At 35.1% G+C, this 21,448-nt stretch overlaps 2 protein-coding genes across 2 annotated transcripts in view; one reads left to right on the plus strand and one right to left on the minus strand.

Moving 5' to 3' along the window:
• LOC134749432 (hemicentin-2-like) overlaps positions 1 to 4,751 on the minus strand; it is a 318,341-nt gene extending 313,590 nt beyond the window's left edge. The window contains exon 1 of the mRNA XM_063684360.1: positions 4,692 to 4,751. The gene's annotated coding sequence lies outside the window, so the exon portion shown is untranslated. The remainder of the gene's footprint in view (positions 1 to 4,691) is intronic.
• Positions 1 to 21,448, plus strand: part of LOC134749421 (synaptic vesicle glycoprotein 2A-like) — a 36,025-nt gene that overhangs the window by 8,436 nt on the left and 6,141 nt on the right. Inside the window, exons 3-8 of the mRNA XM_063684345.1 lie at positions 2,029 to 2,191; positions 5,934 to 6,115; positions 17,118 to 17,302; positions 18,167 to 18,345; positions 19,839 to 19,995; positions 21,162 to 21,335. Of these exons, the coding sequence (XP_063540415.1) occupies positions 2,029 to 2,191; positions 5,934 to 6,115; positions 17,118 to 17,302; positions 18,167 to 18,345; positions 19,839 to 19,995; positions 21,162 to 21,335 (1,040 nt within the window). The remainder of the gene's footprint in view (positions 1 to 2,028; positions 2,192 to 5,933; positions 6,116 to 17,117; positions 17,303 to 18,166; positions 18,346 to 19,838; positions 19,996 to 21,161; positions 21,336 to 21,448) is intronic.

Genomic DNA, 21,448 nt, shown 5'->3' on the forward strand with positions numbered 1-21,448 from the left:
TGGAGCGACGACCTGGTGAAGGTCGCGGGAATTCGGTGGATGCGAGCGGCACAGGATCGGTCGGAGTGGCGAGCCTTGGGGGAGGCCTATGTCCAGCAGTGGACGTCTATCGGCTGACATGATGATGATGATGATTGCATGTTGTATATATACACAGTATTAAAAAGTTTCCCAGAATCTGATATTTACCGTTAGGTTTCCAAAAAAGAAAAATTCATGAGGAAATGCTTTAATCTCAACAAGACACATCCTTCTTTCTCACAATGCCATATACTTAGCAGCCGCTTTTGTAGAAAATAGTTTACAAGCAAATTTTTGGATTTGACTAGATAAAGCCGTGTGGAAAGAAGTAAAATGGAAATTATTTTAGTTTGATCCACATACCATTTTGACTCAACCACATTTAATGGCCGGTCGAAATAATTAGCAGATGGCGCCAGCATAGCTTGCCCTGTCAATTCCTAGAATTGTGTCAAATTTTTGTTTTTTTAATGCCCTGGATGCCAGCCCTTTAAGCCAAATCTCATAGAAAAAGGGGCAAGCTATGATGGCGCCATCTCTGCAAACCTTTGACAGTTCCCAACCCCATTATAAGCCTAAAGCTATAAAGCTCACAAAACAGCTCGTTATAATTTTGAAAACATTTCGTGGAAATTCAAGCGTCAAATAAAATCACGCAAACTTCATCAAAAGTCCTGCAGAGCTTGAGAGAGAGAGAGAGAGAGAGAGAGAGAGAGAGAGAGAGAGAGAGAGAGAGAGAGAGAGAGAGAGAGAGAGCTTGTTTGCGTTTCATTAGTTGTGATATTCCGATCGATCCGAATTGATACCCTGAAGTTTGAAGTGCGCTCATGCGACCACTGGATCGGATTCCAATTGTATACAGTTTTATATTAATTAAGAGGATTATTTTTTATATTGAAATCAACGGAGCAATATGATGTTACATAATAGGAATCAGTTGGTAAACGGACTGGTATCCCAGTTGTGAACTCAAGTCTCGTTCACACCGTTTAATAAAAAAAAAGATAAATACGATAGTAGCAAAGCAAAGCAAGCACGGATCGCCTGATGGACATTTTCACCTCAGCAGCTCGAACAAGCCTACTTTCGTCACTCCCTGGAGTGAGGAAAGTGCGACTTGCATGGTGCGAGATGTTACGTCTCGTGTTACATCGTGTGTGTGTGGGTATAAAAACTCTCGCAAGAAAAACCAACTTTCCTCTCTTGTTGCACAAATAACTATTGCAATACCAGCACATGCTTGTCGCTCACTACTAAATATACAGTATGTAAATTCAATACGGGTGAATATTTAAACGGTGATTAGCATAGGACCTAAGAATAATAATGATTAGACGGATAAATTATATATCTGGTGTAATTTATTGCCCGTATTGGATTTACACACTGGATTTGCAGAGTAAATGTGTAGTAATTGTTTGTACTGAGCTGCTGAGTTCACATAATTTCTAACATTACCTTTTATCTCATATTAAATTAGGTACAGGCATTTTAGAGTCCGTTACTCATACCCTTTTCTGCTGCCGCAAAAACACTCTCCCAGGTATCGCCTTTAAAAATGATCACTGTGTCGTCGGCATAGCAGATTATTTCAGCTATAAATATAATAATCATATTTTAGTTGTAATTTGACGGTTATGGAGATATTTCAACACTATAATAATATAACATTTAAAACTTTCGCGGTTTGAACACAATATTATTAAATCACATTTACAAACGGGTCTATCGCGAATTTATTTTGTTACCTTTATTTACCGATGTGATGTCTACCTCAAACTTTAAATGCACTTTTCGTGGGGTAGTCACACAAATCTATGTTTTGACATTTTGCTGGGACGTCAGTTAGCCGCGACCACGACCAGTGAAACCTGTGTCGAAACGTCGGTAAATAAAGGTAACAAAATAAATTCGCGATAGACCCGTTCGTAAATGTGATTTAATACTATAATAATATCACTGTAAACTATGTGCACAGTTAGCAATGTAACTCATTTTATATTACAGGTATGATGTTCTCCTCCCTAATTGCCGGTTTTCTCACGGACCAGTTTGGCCGAAAGCTGTTCCTCGTCGGCGGCTACTTTGGCATTTTCTTTTGCACTCTCATCGCAGGGAGCAGCCAGACTTACGAAGTTTTACTTACAGCTAAATTCTTTGAAGGTATCTTGTAAGTATCGTGATCTAATAATTCATAGCCCTACTGCATTGGAATTAATTACGTTCTCCAGTTTTCGCATTATATGCCTTTATTCGATACACAGATTTTATTATAAAAAAATAAGTCTTGGTTCCGACTTAGGTACTTTTAGCGGTATAAACTTTCTGTATTAAAAAAAGTCGTTCAGTATAAACAGTTTTCAATGTTCAGTAATTTAATAACTTTTGGTTGGCCTAAAGCAAAGGGGGTGCAAAAAAAGACTTAGAATTTTTTTAGTAGGTACAATAACGTCTGTTCTGGCTCTGTTTGATCGCAATCATTGCGGTCAACCTAACACACTCCTCCTCGCTTCGCTCGTCGTCGCACTTATCTTGTCTCTGTTACTTAAATTTACTGTTCCAAATGATTGATTTTGTCAAGTAGTGGTTTCAACTTGCGGGTCAAATATCTCGGCCATTTTTTATTTTAGAGAAAAGTTCTTCCTACAAAACATGCTTATTTTAGCGTATTCTCTACGATAACATAATAAAAAATAGGTGTCATAATAACATCACTCCGATGAAAATTTGCTTTAGTCCAACCTTCTATCGAGCTAACTTTAACCTAATAAAGTTTTGATTAGTCTGCCTTTGCAAATATAATCTTGTTTTCGCATAAACATGCATTCTTTGTAAAGACGTGTCACAATTTAATGTAAAATACGATTTTGCTTTAAGAGGCTTAAGGAATATTACGAACAAATCACGCCATTGCCTTAACCTTAAATAGCTTGCAGCAAACTTGGAACATTCACATAAGCTTTTAAGTTACGGCGGAGTCTTATTTAAGTTTATAAAATGTTTCACACACTAGGGATCGATTTTACCTATATCTAAATTAGTAAATAGAAGTATTGCAGACCGGCAGTTCGTAGTAAAGTTGTACTGACTCTAATATGGTGTTATACGTTTCTCATTTTAACTTTGTGTCCACAACGACGGGACTTAATCGCGTAAAATTAAGTTTTAAATTTACCTCCGACGTTTCGAGCGGTTTTAAAATAATATTTACGCGATTAAGTCCCGACGTTGTGAATAATAATGAGTAAAAATCGTGAAAGTTTAAATCAGTGTTTAACTTTGTGTGTCAGTATTGTCTTCGGTTACCGCGATAGTTACTCATGAAATAAAACTATGAAAACGGATTATATCGCGTATATTGAATTTATAATTCATCCCGACGTTTCGAACTCTTTTCGTTTTTCTTTCTTTTTTTAAATTCAATATACGCGATATAATCCGTTTTCATAGTTTTATTTGTGTGTCAGATTAAGTTGCTCAAATCTTTTTAACGTAAGTCTCCAATTAAGACGATTCTTTTAAGCCTAATTTGATGTCAAATCTGAGAGAACCAAGTGTTTACATATTATCAATTAAGAAATGCAGCCTAAAGGATGACTCACGTTAGACCGGGCCGTGACCGGGCCGGAGCTTCCGGCGCTGACTTTTCTATGACATGACAGGTGATCACGTGATGCTTTCCATAGAAAACGAAGCGCCGGAAGCTCCGGACCGGTCACGGCCCGGTCTAACGTGAGTCATCCTTAATGCGGTATTAAAGACAATGAATGGCGTTATTCGTAAATATCTGTTAAAAACAAGCCTTTGATAATCATTTGTAGGTACCTATCCGTCATTTTGAATTTTGTGCCAGACAAAAGAGACAAAGTTTATAAATGAAGGTTATTTATGATTTATGAATAAAGAAGAAAATTATTATTTGCTTAATATCTAACATTAATTAAAAAGATTCATGTTTAGATCAGAGAGAATATTTAGTATAGGTAAACACTATATTCGGGTGGCAAAAGATTCTTCTGTCAACTGCAATCTCATTATTGTTTGAAATTTGAATACTAATGTCATTGTTGAGCTTCTTCATGCTTCTCCATCAGGAATTACCTGAATTTCCCGTACAAGTAATACTGACACCGAAATTATTCCCCCGTAATTGCCAACGCTCATTCAAGAAGCATTAAGCGAGTCATTCGATACGGGGATACAATCCCACGTAATCGCCTTTGGGTAAGTAGGAATCTATGATAACAGGCAACCGCTTCGTAGATTAGAATTTAATCGCATTAGGTATTTGGTGTTTACAATGCCTACCATAGTATACCAGCTGTTGGAAAACCCAATGGTAACTCGTAATCTTGCGTTATAAATTCCAAATTCAAGCTTGTTTTTCAATGACCGTTATGTCTATTTTGATCTGAGATAGTATTTTTTTTACCCTCTACCCGTTTCCGAGCGGACGTGAGGTTCCCTAAATGCGCCGTGGTAAAACGCCTCGACAACGCTGGGAAGATGATATTAATATATTTTACAGTTTGTTAGATGTTAACGTTTATAATTTATGATGTGATACTTTTCATAAAACAGTTGATTATAAATCACAAACTTTTGCTAAATAAGTGTCAGAATGTATGGAATATTACCATAATTTTGTTAAGTTTGTTTGTTTTTCTTACCTTTAAATTACTGCTGTCTTGTCTGCCAGGCGGATGTCTACTTGATATGTTTTACCTGTAGCAAAAACAATATTTTGTAAGAAAATGTAGGTATACAATATACATACAACTTTACCGGTGGTGTAATGTTCAATATAAATTGTATTTGCATGCATTGTACTATATTTTTATCTGCAAATAAACGATTGATTGAATGATTGAAAACTTTAAAAATTCGCATGCCGTTCTACATTATTATTAACAAATAATAAAATTACTTGGACAAGTTTGTTGGGAAGTGAAATTTGGCGAAATATACCTATTTGGCCCAAACGGAAGTACACCCAATATGTGAATTGATAGGTAATCTATAAAACCGTATCAACCGCAATTACAAAAACACTTAACCCAGTTTTGTTACAAAACAAACCTGATAATTTTTGGTTTCCGTTGAAACTCTTCCTTCGGACATTTGTCAAAGTTTCACGATAACGGCAGCCATTTACGTAAACGCCGGAAACCGAGAATTAGGCGTTTCACGTTTTACTGATTTATGGATACTGAGTCATTAATACTTTGATATTTTTATAGGTCTTCATATTTTAGAGTAATCTTTATTTCCATCTTGGCACGTTGTTTCAATTTAAGCTTAAGGTATACTGAAATGGGAAATTTTGCAGTCGTTACATTGATTATGGGTGTCGTTCGATTACCAAAGCCACAACCATGTTTTGCATAATTGAATTTGCGTTTAGGTTCATACAATGGGGAACGATGAGAGAAAATGTGATTTTATACATTGCAACAATACAATCCTTTATATTGCACAACCTTATAAAAAATGTATAAAGGAACAAATAGTGCATACAAAATTGTTAAATGTCTTGAGAAGTTTATAAAAGCCTTTTAACAATGATTAATTATTCTGTAAGTTTTCGCTGATACGTCTCTACTGAGTGCGTATACTACATTGTTTATAAAATTAAGTATCAGTATGTAGTAAAATTTTATATTATTTCTCTTATTTTTTACTGTTCTCAGGCGTTAAAAAGTGACATGCAAAAAAATACATTGTTTATAAAATTAAGTATAAGTATGTAGTAAAATTTTATATTATTTCTCTTATTTTTTACTGTTCTCAGGCGTTAAAAAGTGAAATGCAAAAAAAAGTAAGTAAGTGCCAAGCACAGAATATTGTTCCCAGTATTTCCCACCAGTTTTCACGCCTACAAGTCTTTTATTTTCGCTGTTTTTATTTTCCAGTTTCGCCTCATCCTTCAGCCCCACTGTATCCTATACCTCAGAGTTCTGCCACAAGGAGATCAGAGACCGAGTGCTGTTATGCCAGTCCTCCTTTTCCGGGTTCTCTCAAGTCGTCATTGCTGGCTTGTCCTGGGCCATCTTCACTAACGACTGGACTGCTAGTCTGTTTGGGGGGTTCATTGGTAAGTTTACTTGTAAATATATAAGATCATGCTATTTTTACAGAACATTAACTTCGACAAATCGAGTCATAAGTTGTAAACATATTTGAGTTCTGTTGGGATATTATTACAATGCCATGTTGCTCGAGAATACAAAAAAAGCAAATTGAACGAGTTTTGTTTAGTTCTGTATGTTATGCATTGCGAAGCCGTATACCGTCCCCGTAACCGTACATGAAATTGAGTTTTAAAAATATTTTCGCTTCGTTAAAACATGAGGTACTTAATATGTATCTTTTTACAAATAATATAGCATACATTTTCTTCATTTGTAGACGCTGATATTTAATTAGTAATTAATAATCTTTTTGAAAATCAACGCGTCATTAAAATAATGATTTTGTACTAATAGTAACACCCTTATTAACTGACTATAGGAGCATAGGTGAACTTTATGTCTTTAAAAGTTGTCATTTAACATTAGGCGATGGTTCTATAAGCCTCAGATGATTGGGCCTCATAAGAAGGCTCAAGGTCACGCAAAGGGCAATGGAGAGAGCTATGCTCGGGGTTTCTCTGCGTGATAGAGTCAGAAATGATGATATCCGCAGTAGAACTAGGGTCACCGACATAGCTCGCAGAATTGCAAACCTTAAGTGGCAGTGGGCGGGGCACATTGCTCGCAGAACTGATGGCCGGTGGGGTCGGAAGGTTCTGGAGTGGCGTCCGCGTACCGGAAGACGAACTGCCGGTAGGCCTCCAGCGAGATGGACCGACGACCTGGTGAAGGTCGCGGGAATTCGGTGGTTGCGAGCGGCACAGGATCGGTCGTCCAGCAGTGGACGTCTATCGGCTGACATGATGATGATGATGATGATGATGATGGTTCTATTACAATAATTTCAATAACCAAGTAGTTGAAATTGAATAACAGCCTTTCATAATTCATTATCATTACGAACATAAACTTTATTAACCTTACGTCCTTGGTACGACTTTGGTGACACCTTCGGTATAAAACAATAAAAAACGTCTAATTGCTAGTAATCAAAATAATACCTCTCGTTTGAAAAAACATTAATTATGTAGCTACGAATTTAACAATGTCTGGATACTTTAATCTACGACGAAATTTATTGACTTTGGAAATTTGACACCAATTTTTTTGATGGTGGTAATCAAGTCAATTGTATAGCTACAACAGTAACAATGATGATTTTATTTTGACTTACCTATATATGCTTTTAGTTTTTAGTGTTCAGTATTTAAGTAATAACTGCCTTAATCAAATATAATCAATTCGATGTAAGTTGTTGCTTTGTCACTCAATGATTAATTGATTATAAGCATATTTTATGTACGATTTAAGATAAGGTTAAATAGTTCATTAAATAAAATGCAATCTTCTATACATATAATAAAGCGGAAGAGGGTCGAAAGTCTGTACATGGAAGATATTCGAAAAAAAATTGCCTGGGGATACTTAGAATCGATAACAGAACACATTCCAACAGTTTTTAGAATTTTTGTCTGTTTATCTGTTTGTCTGTTTATCTGTTTGTCTGTTTATTTGACCGCGCTACAAATGAAAACGGCTGAACGGATTTTGATGCAAACTTTACTAATCTGTCGAAAAAATCCACGGCCAGGTTTTAGGCTATAAAAATTTGAGAAATTTTACCCCTAAGGGGGTTAAAAAGGGGATGAAAGTTTGTATGGGGTTCAAGATTTATTTTAAGCTAGCAATTTGAAACTTCGTAACAAGATATATTATTGAAATACAAGAAAACTAATTTCAGCGTTTTTGAAAATTCACGCCCTAAGGAGGTGAAATAGAGGTTGAAAGTTTGTATGGAGATCAATTTTTTTTGAGTGCGTTACTTGAAACTTTGTATAATGAGCATATTATTATAATACAGGAAAAGTGATTTTAGCGTTTTCAAGAATTCGTCCCCTAACAGGGTTAAAAGGGGGTTGAAAGTTTGAATCCATTACAAATGCTTTGAAACTTCTTAGAAAGGTATGATAGACGATTACAAAAAAACTAATTTTGACGTTTTTGGAAATTTAACCCCTCAGGGGGTTGAAAAGGGGATGAAAGTTTGTCTTGGGGTGCAAATTTTATTTTAAGCTAGGAAGTTAAAACTTTGCAAAACGTTATTATATTAAAAAGCAAGAAAATTACTTTCAGCGTTTTTAAAAATTCATCCCCGATGGTGGTGAAAAAGCGGTTAATAACTTTATCTTGATAACTATATCATTTTAGCTACTAGGCCAAGTTAGGTATCGATTTTGTATAAATCGGGTATGCCGAATTCATTTATGATATCAAAATGACACCATTCCCGAGTGAAAACACAAAAAATATGAAAAAACTTTTTTAATTTCTCTTTACGCTTAAACCGCTAAACCGATTAAGATAAAATTTGGTATAGAGATAGTTTGAGTCCCGTGGAAGAACATAGGGTAGTTTTTAACCAAAAAAATGGAGACTGCGTTTGCATGGAGAAGCGGCCGTGCCCTTTCCTCTTAATAATGGTCACGAAGGTGGGTACTTTAAAAAAATCATTTTTCAGTAAATGTCAAACGATTTGTGACTTAAACGCGTTACCATGCCTTGCCGAAAAAAATCGAATCTTTCGCAAAAGTCTCGCAATGCATTGCGGCCACAAGGGGCACGGTCTCAGGAGACTGAGAAAAACCACGGTGAGAGACTCAGTGGGGCTCTAGGCAGGTCGCTTCGCTTTCGGCTGAAACGGCAAGCCAGCGCGAGTTCGATTGTGATCCCAAATATATCGTACGTAATACATATGTAGGCGCAGATCCTGACGGAGTGTGGCGCCGGAGAAGCCGTGTTCATCCCGCGTATCCTTCTCATTCCGAGCAACTTCCCGTTCCGCTTCAAGCGCCTACAGGTCCCCGTGAGCGTCTGCTTCGCTATGACCATCAACAAGTCGTAGGGGCAGATGCATTTCAAACTCCGAAAAAAAAAAAAAAGGGGCAGACGCTGCCCGCCGCCGGCGTCATTTGACTGATTTGACTGGAGGACCGATTTGGATGACATGATTTTGATGGGAACACCCAAATATTCCGAAATATGTTTTTCCGATTTTTATAACCACGACTTTCATAATCCCGATTATTTATAAGTCCGAAATATCAAAATTACGATTTTTAAAAACACGATGGAATAAAATCACGAATGTGCTATTTCCGAAAACTTAAAATCCGATTGTCACTTGATAGAAAGCTTAAAGTTCCGATTTTACACTTTTCCGAAAATATTTTTTTTTCCGAATTCCTAAATTCTAAAAAATCATTGTCCGATCGGAAATAAAATAATTCGGTATTCAGAAATTCGGTTTTTTACAAGATCGGAAAAATGAAATCCGTGATATTCAAATGAAGACTCACGTTTTAGTAATTATTACGGGTACCTGTCGTGCCGCATCATGTTAAATTCGGCATAAAATATGTTTGGCATAAAAATTCGGCATAAATAAATTAGACAGAACTGCGAACCTGCGAACCCGAACTGTTGCTAGAAGTGGGTTAGGTTAGGTTAGAACTGCGACCCCAAAGAAAACGAACTGTTGCCAGAAGTGGGTTAGGTTAGGTTAGAATTGCGACCCCCAAGAAAACGAACTGTTGCCAGAAAAGTGGGTTAGGTTAGGTTAGAACTGCGACCCCCAAGAAAACGAACTGTTGCCAGAAAAGTGGAAATTTAAAAATTGGGATATTTAAAATAGGAATCACGTTAATTCGGAATAAGGGCAATTCCGAATTCGTGATTTTGAAAATCGTAAATGTTAAATTCGGTGTTTGCCACCATCGGAATTGTTATAGTCGGAATTATGAGTTCGGAATTTACAATATTCGGCTTTTTGGGTTTTCGGAAATATAAATCTTCGTGATTTTCATCATTCGTAATTATGACAGTCGGAATTTTGATGGGTCGAGCATTTAAAAATCGGAATGATAAAATTCGACATTCTAAAATTCGAAATAAAAAATTTCGGAATTATGTAGTGTACCCGAATTGCATAGGTACAGTCAAGGACGTTAAACAAAAATGGTACTGTATCGTTCGAAATACACCTATACTACTCTATGCCATTTAAATCACGACAAAAAATTTGAATAAGGGCAAAAAAAATATTCATTTTGTAGTGTAATTTTATTTAGTGGTAGCAAAGAGGATATAATATTATAGAACGGTACTGTCATAGTAAATTTTGTAACCACAGTAAATTCACTGCCATCTATCGACACACTTTAAAACTAAAAATGAAGATTTATTAAAATACGATAAAATGTATTTAAATATGGATCTTTTTTATTTGCATTAATAATTTTTTTATTTTGACCCATGTTCTTTCACTGATATGCGTTAAAATTGTTAGATAATAACAAACGAAACCGTCAACGCCCTCTATACGAGAGTAGGCAAAAGGTAGTAGCGACATCTGATCGAGAATCAAATTTTCGTGATTTTCGAGGCACGTTTTTTCCTTAGACTGTATCCATCTATTACGGAGTTATATCTATCTTTGGTGGTAGGTACCTAATTGTAAAATATTTTATCTGGACTACAGTCCTCTAGCGTATCCATCTGTCAACTTTACTTTAAGTTCTGTCTCCAGGGGACAGGGAGATAAATTAGGGGTGAATTAGCCGCTTACTGAAACAGACCGAATTCCACGCAGGCGAAGCCGCGGGCACAGCTAGTAAATAATATATTTCATATCATATCAATATATTTCGTCTATTGGGCTCTTCAGGGCAAGAGTTAATAGGTATCTCATAGGTATGCGTGCTCCACCGTAGTCCACATCATCACTTACCATCAGGTGGGATCGTGATCAAATGCCTGCCTATTCAACATAAAAAAAAAACATTAAAAAAAAATGCAATGAATACCTCAGCGAAAATCGCGAAAACTGTAAGCATATTTGAAGTGATTGTCTAGCTCGTTTTCTGTGTAAATGTAAATAAAAAATTGATCAAAACAAAAATAAAAAGAAACATTAGACATATTGACCGGGATATAGACCGTGATTACCTTTTTGTATTATTTATGAGCTCCCAATATTCACGGTCTACGAGCCCCGATGCATATGTTTTCGTCTAGTCGGACCATTTTTTGAGTTTCTCGCGTTTGTACAAAAATAATGTTTAAGTTTAAAAATCACTAACATTTAATGCTAATGCTAATGTAGTTTAATTTTATATGGTAATATTCTCCAATAACTAAATCCAAATACAAGAAATATCGTTTGTACTGAAAGAAAAAAAATAACGATTTTTTTTTTATTTGACGGGTAGGAATATAACAAATATCAAAAGGACTATTACTAGGGAAAGCAACACGGCTCTACCAATGTACTGACAATTTTATTTCGAGACCATGCATGCATGCATCAATGCTATAGGAGAGGACAATATGATTTGGAGAAAGTTTTTGAAAAGTACATTTTTTTTACAATAAGAGTCTCATGCAATTTTATTATACGATCAAAATAAACTAGATTAAACATTACTATTACGGTTCCCATTACTGGGTCATTTTATCTTCATGTATAAAATTTATTAGAATACACAAAATTGTTGTGTGGAACTAGACGAACTAATTTGCATCGGGGCTCGTATATCCCGGCCAATATAAGTCTAGTGAAACTAACCGTGAATCATTCAAAAGTCTAAAAGAATCATTATCATAATTCATAATTAATGCTGACAAGGTTTTTTAATTTCCTTCGGCGCCTCGTGCAAGTTCTTTTGAGCACTTCATTCATAGCCTTATTAAACATATTAATAACGGGTCACTCACGTATTTACCCCGGGTGACCCGTTATTAATATGTTTAATGTCTGTATCTTACGGAAGTTTTGTTATTAAAACTTCATAGCGTTGCTATAAAATAACAATTATCAAGCTATTTATTTGCCCCATGTTTGAATAGGGTCGTGCATCATTGCGTGGCACTCATGTATCGCTGGATATACAGGTTGTCCTTAGCTATTGGACACAGCCGAAATCTACATATGCATTAGGGTATTTAGAATCAGTATACAAAGTATCATAACAACCGATGTAGCGGTTATGAAGAAATTAACAAATTACGATTTTTTACTTTGGAGCAGCCTGTATGTATTAGTAGTTCCTGAGGTAATAAATAGACATGAAACCTTCTTCGACCTTTTTGATTATCTTTTTTATTTGTGACACTAATAAGATTCTGACTTTTGACAAATGTCATCATTGCCGCACATTTTCGTACAAATTGTCATAAGCACTGCCTATGATTAATACAGTATGTTTCTTTTTGTCATCGATTATTGGGAATAACTTTTGTTTAAATTTTGTTTTTTATCTTTTATTCTAATTAAAATAAATATTAACGTTAGAGCATTCCTGTGAAGTAATGTGGGATTTCAGGGTTTGTCCGATGGCTAAAGGACATCCTTTGATTGACTCTTTCATTAATTCTGTTCAACAAGAAATATATCTTAGCAAACGTTGTGCTTTGTTGGCGAACAGTTTTCATAATAATTATGACTCAAAATGTTCGTATGTCATGCCAAATATTCGGCTATTCGGCCGAGAGAGGGACCGAATATTCGATATTCGGCCAAAACCACTATTCGGGGCATCTCTAGTTTCAATCTTTCTATGGGGTAATTACGTAACAATATCGTTTAGACGATTAGTCCTCTGTTGCCTTAGTTTAGCTCCGTATCTACATCTGAAATGACTCTCGTAAAGTTAAATTACTGACTTCTCAAATTGAAATGGCGCCAATCCGTATCATCACCTCGGTGCAAGTAATTTAACATTAAAGGGACAGAATCTCTCACAGAAATTATGTTTCTCAATATTATTCGTTCGTTCCGTTTATTAGTCGTTTCAGTCGTTTGAGGTAATAATGACGACGATCTTGATGCTTGAATACTAAATGAATATGCGCCAGCTGTAAAAAAAAAATTAAAAGCGACGATTGCAACAAAACTATATGATTAAAAAAGAACTCGCGTAACCCCGCAATGTATTAACGTTAACGTTAATGATTTAACGTTATGATAGTATTATTCGCTAATGCAATTGTTTTTTTTCTGTGACTTCCTCCACAAAATTCCACCTTTTTATTACTTGTGTGAATTCGGAGATAAAAAGTATACTTTATGTAATACAGGTTCAAAGATTTTGTGTGCCAAAATCTACCTAGTCTCTAAAACCTATCTAATCACAACTCTTTCCCAACTCTCTCTTAAACCTAAATCATCTCTTCTCTTCAGGCCAATAAAATTAGATTTTTTCGAAGAATTCATTCCCAGCAAACTGGAAATCGTCTTAATACCTTCATTTGTTTCTAGATTCGTGTAATTCGAGCTGCCTCCATCCCAGGTGTGCAATTTTTTTGCTATTTTCCTGTTTTTTGCTTGTAGCTCAAAAACGTTAAGTCCCACGGACAATTTGGTCTAATCATGATGAAAGTTCTATTCTAAGAATCCGAAAGGTATTACCTTATTATGAATTCGTAGTCAAAGGTTGTGATAAATAGCCGCCATTTTGAATTTCGTAACATTTGTTATGATCATGTAAAAAATTCGAAAACGCCTTTCTATTCTATAAACCTAAATCTTTCGCACCGTTTTTGCATAAAAATGTTGTTATTGAATTGAATTTACCACGGAGTAGGATGGAGATGGCAAGTGGGCGTTCCCGTCTATCCGACAGTTAGTAGCGACCGACTTACTTTATGCACAGACTATGCTCAGTTGTTGTGTAAACTTCATGCTCGAATGACATTCACGTCGTACGTACGCTCGTCTAACAAAAATTGATAATTAAATTTAAAATGCCGTATTGTGCAGTATTAAGCTGCAGAAATCACAGCGGTTTAAAAAATCTTTCACGTGGAGGTATTTCCCATCACCGGTGGTTATTTATTTAAATATAATCCGATTAATACGAAAAATCTGTTTATTTTGCATTATTTACGAATGTTCGTTAAGTAAATCTATATTTTATCAGTTAGAACTTAGAGTTCACAATCCTTTGTCACTATTCTTTACGTTTATCTGGAATATTCGCTATCCTAAATGTCAAATAACTTCGCTACTCAGATGCTGCGCAATGTCGATATTTATATCGATAAAGTTAAAGTTACGATATTTCAAGTTTGATGTTTGGTTCGGTAATAAATTATTATTTTAGACACGTTTCTAATTATTATTTGGGATAATCAATGTCTAAGTAAATATGGCAGCTCTGGTCATCAAGCACTAAGTTAAGTCGGGGTCATTTCATGGCAACCTTTCAAACCTTCGTATTCCTTTACATACGTTTTTGTTTTTTACACCTATCATATTTTCATCGTTAAAATAATTAGACTAGGTACTTAATGTACTTATGCGTACAATGCATGCAATGTGCCATGAATAAACGATTTATATTTTCTATTTCTTTATTATTAATTATTGTAGGTTCCCACAAGATGCCGATATTAAAAATAAATGGATCAATGCTACTGGGCAAGAAAATTAGTTTCCGCAAAAATATAGCACCATTTGCTCGGAGCATTTCTTAGAGAAAGATTTCTGGGGATAAAATTGCCATACATCTCATCTAGCGTCCACACGCCTAAAACTTAGTTACTAATTTAGTAATTATTAGTGACATTCGGGCTCACTAAATTAATAAAAAGTGTTCCATACCACGCAAACTAGCGTCAAATATTGGAATTTTGCCGCCCCCCTTCCTGATTTGATAGGTCACAATCTTACAATCAAATCAAGTGGGATCGATGAGCCAGTTTCATGTATGCTTTCACACCATACAATTAATTTGACAATTTAATCAGGTTGTCCCGTCTAGATTGGCCTTAAATGCTGCTACAAGTAAATATATTGTTAAAGACGAATACTTACCTATGTAAGTAATTGCAGATTTGTTATTACAAAATAACAGCAATACCGAGTTAATAGACCTTTAAAGAACTATGATTTTATCTGTTTGACTTTAAGATATATTTAATGTTCACATTAACAACCTAGTTGGTCAATTAATAAGAAACAAATTTCTAGTTAGATATTTGTTGTACATATTATTTTTCATACAATCACGATTATCACTACCTATATTATAATCATAAATAAAGTATCATCTAAATGTGTATATGTGTATGTGTACATACGGTAATGAAATATCAATACCTAACTGAACACACAAATATCGATAAAACACTCCGATTACACTGTCCCCTCCCTATATCGAATGGAACGATGTTCCAACGGTTAGCTACTCGCAGGCGTGTAGAGATCTCGAAAACACCAGTGTAACGTGACCGTGAGATCCGTAACAAACCATGCGTAATTAGACCTTACTTATACTGGTTTTTTAGCCCTTTTCTCGCCTGTAATAAGTAAGTGATTTTAAAACTATAAAATAACGCCATCTGGTGTTGAGTAGTTGTATTAGGTGAACGTTGAGCGAGCTTTTGTGAGATTAATGAGATAATGAAAGAGTCGTATGTCATATAGCTTTGACATTATATTTTAAACCGTCACTCATGTAGCCTACAGTTGATATTCTTTCGAGAAATATCCACCGGTAATAACCTTTTGGTATGGAAAGTTGCTACGAATCAGAGCAATTTTGTAAGTGTGTGACGTATTTTAACGTGGCTATGAATGTGTGAGTTTAGCGACACTGGTTTTCATACTAAATAGGAGTCATTTCACATCCACTAGTTTATTAATTCGTGGAATTTACGATTGTTTTAGTCTTACCAATTAATACATATCACAGATTTGCTTGTTTAGTACGTATTAACATCGACAAACGTAATTCTATCTAAATATATAGCTAGGTACTACCTAGTCTTATCTATCCAAAATGTAGCAGTGTTGTAAGTTGGGGGTAGTTTCTGATAATATTGTTGCTAAAAGGGTTCCGATAAAAATCTACGGCGACATAAAATGGAGTCAAGTTCAAGGCAATTACTAAGATTGAAGATTGATTTAACTAGTTTTAAATGCAAGCAGATTAGGTTGCTCTAGAAAAAAAAATTCTCTTATTCTGTATGTAGTGTGTTTTATATTATAAATACGCCCGCCGGTTAAAGTTGACAGCGGGTAAGGTAAAAGTGTAAGCATCTTGTCCTTTAGATTTTTTTGTTTTATATTATACTAGCTCCTGTCTGCAATTTTATCTTAGTAGAATTAAATAGTGATTTCCGCGATAAAAACTATCGTATGTTCTTTTCTGGGACTTCAACAATTTCTATTTAGAGGTAAGAGACCAGACAGATAACTTTGCACTTATAACATTGTGTTAGCTTAGTAACATTTTTGTATTGTATTGTATTCATTTAATTCGAGCAACAACATGGCTCATAAAAGCTTTGAAACATAAAAATCTATTAAAATTAAAATACAAACCTAAAAATTAAAATAATCTCATTATAAAAAAAAAACCAGTTTGCCAGGTTGATATAAATAAATTTCTTTCAAGTTAATTCCATAACCATTCGCCTTTTCATTTAAAATAATAGACCGCTTTCAAAATTATCACAATTCTTAAACATATACCAATGTTTTTAATTGACAATAATGTAGTCCTCAAAAACGCGACAATAACTGTCCTGCGCACAAAATGGCCGTGTTATCGCGGCGAGGGATTGACGTTCGGCGTTAACACAATAGCTGAGATAAGAGGCGGGAAGACAAGCTCGTGTATTTTCATTGCATTGTTGCCAGATACCACGTTTCAACAGTTTTTTTCTTCTTTTTGCCATTGCTTTCCAACATACAATATAACGCTCAATAGATTTTCTGAAATTCTATGTTCTTGATCAATCTTTATGTCGACGGGGGTCCTCTAAATTCGAGCAATAGATTTTACTGAATGTGCATTTGACGACTGATGAGATTGGAACAATAATATTTTAAGACCAAACATTTCAAGGACAAGACCTAAATATTATATCAGAACATCTTTTTAACCTTAAATCTTGTTTCAGTCCTCCATACATGGAACTTCTACCTTTACCTGATGTCATTGTGGTCTTTGACTGCCAGCGTCCTCTACATGTTATTACCGGAAAGTCCTAAATTCTTGATCACTCAACAACGATACGAGGAAGCACGAGAAATTCTCATCAGGATTTATGTCAGGAATACAGGGAAGCCAGCAGATACTTTTCCGGTAAATGTTTAAAGAATTTTTAAAGATCTAAAAATCGAGGAGAGGGAGCGATCTTGGAGTTTGTTAACTTTGAACAGACAAAACTGATAATATGCCATTGAAGAAAGGGGCAAGTATCGAAGATTTTCCCTAGAATTTGATATGGTTTTGATCTTATTTTAATAAGATCTTAGGTTACAATAAGTGCGAGCGAGATGTCTGATAGACGCTTCTTGATTGCATTTCGTGATCACCAATCAGCGTTTACTGCATGATCCTAGTTATATTTAATTTACTATTGTGCCGGTTTGGCGGCGGAAACTGCTGCCAAGCAGAAGCACAGTAAATACTCTGCACTGGCATCGGCGTCAGGCGTCGTTCACTCCGCGCCGCTACAAGTACATGCGGCCCACACCAACTTTGGTGTCTATCCATAGTAGTTACCACGCACCGCTACGGAACGCCACCTAGCGGTCTTATCTGGCGTTTTGTTAGAGAGTGAACCTTCTGTACCAAGTACTATTATTTATTCTGTGTCGGCGTACGATTTAGTACGGGGCAGTAGGGAGTGGAAGCTCGCCGACTTTTTTGGGAAATAGTCTAGCGTTTGCGGGAAAGAGGTGAACTTGGCTCCGGGTCGTACTTGGTTCAGCAACTCTCCATAGCAGTTCAGCGGAGGAATGCTGCAGGCATTATGGGGACCTTTGAGCCAGGTACGATGCAGTGGGTTATTTTAGGCTTAGTGTAGCTTAAGTTTTATTTGGATTCATTGTAGATATTTTTTATACGTATAATATAAGGTTTTGTTTTGTTAAGTGTAAATTGTAGCATTTTTTTTATCATTATGTATTGATTTTATCTTGTATTTATTATTCATTGTTTTAGTATCCTAACCTATGGAAATCAGCTAAGCAACAAGTAATAGACGAAGCGCCGGAATTTAAAAATGAAAGTCTATCTGATCAGTTGATGGCTGGTTTATATAATGTGAAACCTATGTTCAGCATGCCCCTAGTGCTGCCTCTAACTGTCATCTCTTCCATGGGGTTCTTAACCATGGCTGTGTAAGTACGTTAAAGACATTTATTTTATGTATTTATTTATATGTGTGTAAACATTTTATTGCACATGCACATAAGACAGGTTAAAATATGTATAATAAAACTAAATATATAAAATGTGTAAACAATGTAAACATGTGTTAATGTTAAAAAAAGGCAATGATGGAATTTTTATTTTTAGTTAGTTTTCTTAAGCTTAGAACAGGGGTCGGTACACTTTTTTAAGAGAAGAGCAAACTACAATAGAAGTTGTACCAAGTTCTCTAAGTTAATTGTTTGTATGTCTAGGAAAGCTGCAATTGAAGGTTCAAAATATAGGTACCACATGGACTATAATACTACATCATGTTATTATTTTTTGTTTTTCAAAAGACTTATTTTGGAAGAACACACACTATTAAACGTATTTATTAGATATTTTGTTGAAGATAAAAACAATAAATAATAAATAAGTCATTGATGATCCTAATAGAATGTAAAAAAGTGTGTAGGTACCTGAATATATTAATAAGCGTAGAGATGTATTAGTAAGTATAAAAAAAAAGATCTGTAAACAATTGAGGTAATTGTAAATAGGATATATTACTCGTAATTATTCACAAAACGGGCAAACATTACATCAACGGATGGACGGAAGGATGGTAACCAACTACAAACTGCCAAGTCATTGAAAACTCTAAGGGGCCAGTCTGATAGTTTCAGGATCTATTAATAGTCAGTCAGCAAAATCTGCCAAGTTGGTGTGGCCAGAAACTTGGTAACTGGCGAGCCGGTTTGCTGATTGGACAATAATGTGCTGCCTAAGATACATGCTAGGAAGTTGTGACGTAATTTATCATGTAGCTATTTGTTTGGAATAATTTGAGTAGATTACGCTTACCTAACTGCGCTTCAGCGACGTGTTTTCAGCATTAATTAGTACTTAATGCTATATTAACTGTCAGGTACACAATTAACTTCATGTAAAATAACGTGTCACTACATGATGATTTGGTGTCTCTTGCCGTCATTTTATGCTCTTAGTTGGTATTTATAATTTAAAAAGTCTTAATTTTTTATTTATTTATTTATATATTAAAATTTACAACTCAGTTACTATACATTTATATTTTTGCCAAGCTGCTACATTTATTGACGAGATAGCAGTGTAGGCGGATATTAAAATAAAAATAAAAAAGCCGTTTATTCCTTAATATCGTTACAATATTATAAGAGAAATATCGAATTAATAGTGCATGCATAACTTATATTTTAAATTTTAAATAATTTACTGTATGTCTACAAAATAATTATTTTTAACATTTTTTCATTATGTTGATTTTAATATAATTTATAATTCAATTATTTTAATAAAATTTAATTTATAGGCGGATATTAAAAGTATAGTAAAAAAGTGCTCTGAGCATACCTATAATTTCGTCGAAAGCATTCGTTTATCCGCTAAATATTCAACGATTTATTTTATAAATTCCAAATGGTCATGTTTATTGTTACAGATACAATGTGTTTAGGTTATGGTACCCTCAGCTCTCAACTGTGGTGGAACACTATAGCAGCACGACCAGCAACGGAGACCTGTGTACTATGCTGGATGCATATACTGAGGGCCTTAGGAATAGGACTCTGTTGGACACGGGTACAGTATGCGTGCCGGTAAGTTTAGTTCCAGTGTCTTGTTTACTATAATTAGTTACTTAGACTAACAGGCCAATTCGAACGTACACTGACATCAGAATGATATTTAAATGATGTCATTTAGTTGTCGTGCGCCAATACATGTACGGACAAACGAGCGAAATGCACGATAACTAAGACATAATTTACGAGTAGATATCATTCTGATGTCTGTACGGTCGAATTGGTCGAATTAAGCAGCATCCCGTTTACCAAAAACTATTTAGTCATTTGGTACCATAGACTAAACTAACTAACTATAATTAGATACTTATAGGTTTAGACACTTAGCCTTAAGAGACTTGACTGACAGACTGACTAACGTAAATCCCTAGTAGCTAAGGTTAAATATTAGCACCTATCTTTACCTTTAGGCATACTTTTTTCAATCTAGTTGTTTAATTCATTAACGGGTCGCCCAAGATACAGGCTATGCCCAGTTTGGGGACCCCCGTTCATACTGTCCTATATATAAGTACCGCTGTATGCACGCAACCTTGACTTCACGTATATCCCTGTCAAACCCATTTTTACTGTGCATTTTTTTTTTTTTTTTAATTTTTAATTTTCATTTTCAATTGTAAATTATCAAAGGCAATAATTATTTTACAAACCTTACTAATTGTTTTAATCCTCCGTTCAATTTTTAAGTCAACAGGGATAAATTAAATGCGCAAGGCATAAATTGAATTATTCAATTTTGCTTGCTCCGGCAAAATATTGCTTCTGATTAGTCAATATTTTAAATAATGATTTAAATTTATTTTGTCTTTAGGATATACGGATTCAGCTTAAATATATTTTAAATAATATTGAGTTCTATTAGCAGTTATAACGAATTTTGGCAGCCAGTACTTATAAAGTACAAAATAAAATATATGTAGTAAACGAACTTAAACTATCGTGAGACATATTTCAAAATATTTAGGTCAGAACGGAACAAGTGAGTGAAACCGTTCTGATCTAAATATTTTTATATGTAGTAAAAGTAAATTGTCGAATTATCTTTTCTTTTCATTTTATTTTAGTGCCCCAATTTGCAGTTTTTCATTCATTGGTTATATATATATACGATACTGCTGTACTGAATAATCTTTATCATTGTTTTTATAAGCCACTTTTTGAATGGAGGCATTTTTTTTCAGCACCCCAGCGGCGCAGAAACCTATATAAACAGCATGATTGTCGGCACCGTCTGTTTCCTGCCTTACCTCATCACGGGTATACTAGTCAACAAAGTGGGCAAGAAAGCCCTTGTTCTGGTCGCAGGCGCAATATGTGTATGCGCTACGTTTGGACTGCGTTGGGCCAGCTCAAAGGTAGCAGTTGTGGCGCTATTTTCTGTGGAAATTTCTGTGTCACAGACCATAATAAGTCTGTTGCAAGCTACGACCGTGGATGTGTTCCCGACTATGATAAGGCAAGTGTTGTA

This window comes from Cydia strobilella, chromosome 18 (assembly GCF_947568885.1).
Source record: "Cydia strobilella chromosome 18, ilCydStro3.1, whole genome shotgun sequence".
Lineage (NCBI taxonomy): Eukaryota > Metazoa > Arthropoda > Insecta > Lepidoptera > Tortricidae > Cydia > Cydia strobilella.